The 3,843-nt window shown below is 47.7% G+C and overlaps 1 protein-coding gene across 1 annotated transcript in view; it reads right to left on the reverse strand.

Annotated features, from left to right (window-relative positions):
- Positions 1 to 2,104: 2,104 nt before the first annotated feature.
- PGD (phosphogluconate dehydrogenase) overlaps positions 2,105 to 3,843 on the reverse strand; it is a 14,829-nt gene continuing 13,090 nt past the window's right edge. The window contains exons 10-13 of the mRNA XM_010849906.1: positions 3,463 to 3,596; positions 2,996 to 3,095; positions 2,729 to 2,851; positions 2,105 to 2,634 (exon numbers count right to left, since the gene is read on the reverse strand). Of these exons, the coding sequence (XP_010848208.1) occupies positions 2,515 to 2,634; positions 2,729 to 2,851; positions 2,996 to 3,095; positions 3,463 to 3,596 (477 nt within the window). The 3' untranslated portion in view covers positions 2,105 to 2,514. The remainder of the gene's footprint in view (positions 2,635 to 2,728; positions 2,852 to 2,995; positions 3,096 to 3,462; positions 3,597 to 3,843) is intronic.

Consider the following 3,843-nt stretch of genomic DNA (forward strand, 5'->3'; position numbering starts at 1 on the left):
CAGAGATAAGCCATCACCCCGGTAGCCTTCCAAATTTCTGACCCTCAGAATTAGGATAAAAAAAAATGGTAGTTATGTTACACCACGGAGTTTGGGGTGGTTTGTTACACACTGGGCAGAAACTGGCACAGCATATCCATTACTAGACAGTGAATGTGTCTATGCCAACATACATACTAAGCATGGCATATACATCCTGACGGTCTCTCTACCCCTCCTGAAAAGATGGCTTCCATCTGCCTCAAAGATGACAGCTGCAAATCCCTTGACTAAAGCCTCTGCTGAGAGATCATGTCTGCTCCCTTGTCGGATCCATGTCTTTTTTTCCTTCAATTGAAGTGTAATTGCTTTACAATATTGTGTTGTTTCTGCTATACAACATCGATCAGGTCTACGTGTGTGTATATATATCCTGACCCTCTTGAGCCTCCCTCCCTCCCCTATATGTCTTCCTAATTAACTCCTTTCTGTCCCAAATAAAGCAGAAAGAAGTTGTGGCTGACATCATAACAGACCTACAGTTTTTGGTGTTTTTTTTTTTTTTTTGCCAAGGGAGGCCCTTTGCCAGAACGGCCACCAGATTGTCCCTGAAGCAGTTGTGCTGGACAGGACCCACCTGGCTGGGAGCAGAACCCGTCTGTGTCCACCTCCATCCACTTTTAGAATTGTTCAACTACCTCACCTTCACCAGGAGGTAGGTAATAAAGAGTAAATCATAAATAGGATTCACTATGTGGCAAACACTAATCCTCAAAAGAGCTCTGTGAACAGGTGCTATTATCATCTTTTTACAGATGAGGCAGCACATAGGTACCAAGATTAAGGATCAGAGTAACCATGAATTAGTGGTGATTCTAAGGTATGGGCCCAGGCTCTAACCATTGGGCTGGGCTGCCTTTACTAGAGCTAACGTAGGGAGTTTTTTATCAATGTATTTTTCTAATATGTCATGGTATGCAAAATTCCTAAGGCATGAAATAATATATAGTAAAAAAAAAAAAAAAAAAAAGACACCCAGGCAAAGGACTCATATTAACAATAAAAATATCTCCCGTTTATCTTGCCCTTCTTGTGCCATAATGGGAACCTGGGAGCTTGTTAGAAATGCAGAATATGTACACAGGTATACCTGTGGCTGATTCATGTTCATGTGATGGCAAAAACTATCACAATATCGTGAAGTAATTATTCTCTAAAAATAATTTTTAAAAAGAAATGCAGAATATGGGTTCCCCGCCCCAGACCTACTGACTCAGAGCCTACTTCCTCCCACCCCCAACCACTGCCAAGCTCCACCCCCTGGCAGGGTGGTGGCTGTTAGTGATGTATTCAGTGAAGATCTGCTTAAACACCTGAGCACACAGAGGAGCCCTGCCAAGAACTGTTTCAGGGCTGGTTTGTAAAGTGAATTCACCAGTAAGTGCTAGAAGTAACATTTGGTTTCTTCAGAAATACCACTGCCTCCAAGGACAGGCACACCCTCAAGTGCTAATTATTACCATTACCAATAATTACCAATAAGAATAATTACCATTTATGTAGATGCTTATGTGTCAAGTGTTGTTCAGTTTTTACCAGGTGTATCTTCAAAATAGCCTTAAGGAGGCCAGAATTCTCCAGGCCAGAATACTGGAGGGGGTAACCGTTCCCTTCTCCAGGGGATCGTCCCAACCCAGGGATCGAACCCAGGTCTCCCAAACTGCAGGTGGATTCTTTACCAGTTGGGCCACAAGGGAAGCATCTTAGGGAGGCTGGTATGATTATTATCCCCATTTTACAAATGAAAAAGTGAGGCCAGAGATCTTAAATAATTTATTTGTCTTAAGTCATACAGCTAGTAGGTCATAAGCTAGTTCACTCACTTCTTGACTATTTCCTCACCCTTCCCTCCAGAGTTAATCATTACCTAACTTTGGTGTTTCTGGTATTGGTTTTTTGTTTATTTTTTTAAGAAAATAAAGAAGAAAATATTTAACAAGACTAAATAAAGGAAATAAACTAATTCAAATGTAATGAAATCGGGTGCACATCTTTCTGCCAGTGAGGCTGTAGCTCAGTGTGGATGAGGTAAGACTACTTAAAGAATCTGGAGAAAAAGCATAAATATGATTTTTTGTTTTTATTTTATTAAGTAAAAGGAAAGGGAGTTCAGGTGTGTGATACAAAGGTTCCAGTTTGATCAAATTCTACAAAACCGTTCCCCACCTTGATGAGAGCCGCTGCCTCTCTCAGCCACAGGACACGCGGGGAACGCTGCCTCGGGGAGCTGGCTCACACTGTCTCGCACACACTCCACTCCTGCTCCGTCCTAAGAGGTGAGGGCAGAGGGCGTGCTGGTTCTCTCCGAACTACTTGACACATAGAGATTCGGGCCAACTCTTCAGAGGAGTCTCTTACGACACATGATATTTTAAAAGATCTGAGCAGAAAGTAGGGCAGAGGGCCATGTAAGCAGTGCTGTGTGGCAAATGGAATGTCCCGGTCTGCAGAGCTGTGGCTTGGAAAAGAAGCCCATCAGGCGTTGTACGACGACGAGGACACACTGCCCCCGTGGCCCGTCCAGTTGGTGTGGATGAACTGGCCCGGCTTGGCCAAGAGTTCGTAGGTATGCGCCCCAAAGTAGTCGCGCTGAGCCTGGGGAATAAGGGACAGGCTGGTTAGGACAGAGGCAGGCACGGAACTCCGGGCACCACCCAGGTGGATGTTCACCACCCACCCTAAAGCTTACCTGGATGAGGTTGGCTGGCAGCATCTCGTGTCTGTACCCATCGTAGAAAGAGAGAGCAGTGGTGAAGCAGGGCATGGGAATGCCTGCCTGGACACCAGTACTGATGGCCCGCCGCCAGGAGTCCTGAGCCAGAAAAGCAAAGCCAGAGACTAGTGACTAGCTCTCAGAAAAGACAACAGACTTTCAGGTGTGCGTGCAAGAGCAGATGCCCCTCAGAGCAAAACCCAGAGATGGAATTCCCGTACCACCCAGGTCTGGGCTACACACCTGGCAGTTTTCCACAGCTGACTTAAAGAAGTCATCCAGCAATAGATTCTGAAGTCCTGGGTTTCGATCAAACGCATCTTTTATCTTTCCCAGGAATACACTGAAATAACCATGAGAGAGAAAGTCGATGAATCTCAGGTAGCAGGCTGATAGCCTGGTAGAAAGGAGGGGAAGTAACAGAAACCCCAGCGAGCTACCAAGGCACCTGTCCTCCCGACCCCACCCCCAAAGCTTGCTGTACGGACCAGGAACACCGAAGCCCAGGTCACAAGAGGCCTGGGCAGAGGGCACGACTGTGCGCACGGAAGCACTTTAGACGGGGCAGTGTGAACACTCAAGTAACTGATACACAGGAAGGTGAGGTGACACTTAAAGCTGCCTGGTGGCCAGCGAGAGGACTCCGTGCGCAGCTCCAGGAAAGCCCTCCTGAGAGCGCCTGAGCCCCTGGTTCCCCCACCAGCACTCACCTCCTGATGATGCAGCCCCCCCTCCACATCAGGGCGATGCCGCCATAGTTGAGGGTCCAGCCAAATTCAGTGGCTGCCTGTCTTAGCAGCATGAAGCCCTGAGCGTAAGAGATGATCTTGGAAGCATAGAGGGCCTGAAGATGGACACCAAGACTCATCAGAACTGCAGTCAGCACACGGATGCCCTATCTTCCCTGCCCGCTCCCCATTCCCCCCAGCAGCACAGATCCTACTTCCTCATCCCCACCCCCAGCAGTGCAAGGTCTACAGTTTAGGACAGGCTGCAGATCCGATCAAAGGGCACGGCTGGACTGTCCCCCCTCCATGTGGCCTCAGGATGCTCTCCGGAAGCAGCCCCCTCCCCCACCCACCCCTGACAGG

The sequence above is a fragment of the Bison bison genome, unplaced genomic scaffold, assembly GCF_000754665.1.
Source record: "Bison bison bison isolate TAMUID 2011002044 unplaced genomic scaffold, Bison_UMD1.0 scf7180017864289, whole genome shotgun sequence".
Classification (NCBI taxonomy): Eukaryota; Metazoa; Chordata; class Mammalia; order Artiodactyla; family Bovidae; genus Bison; species Bison bison.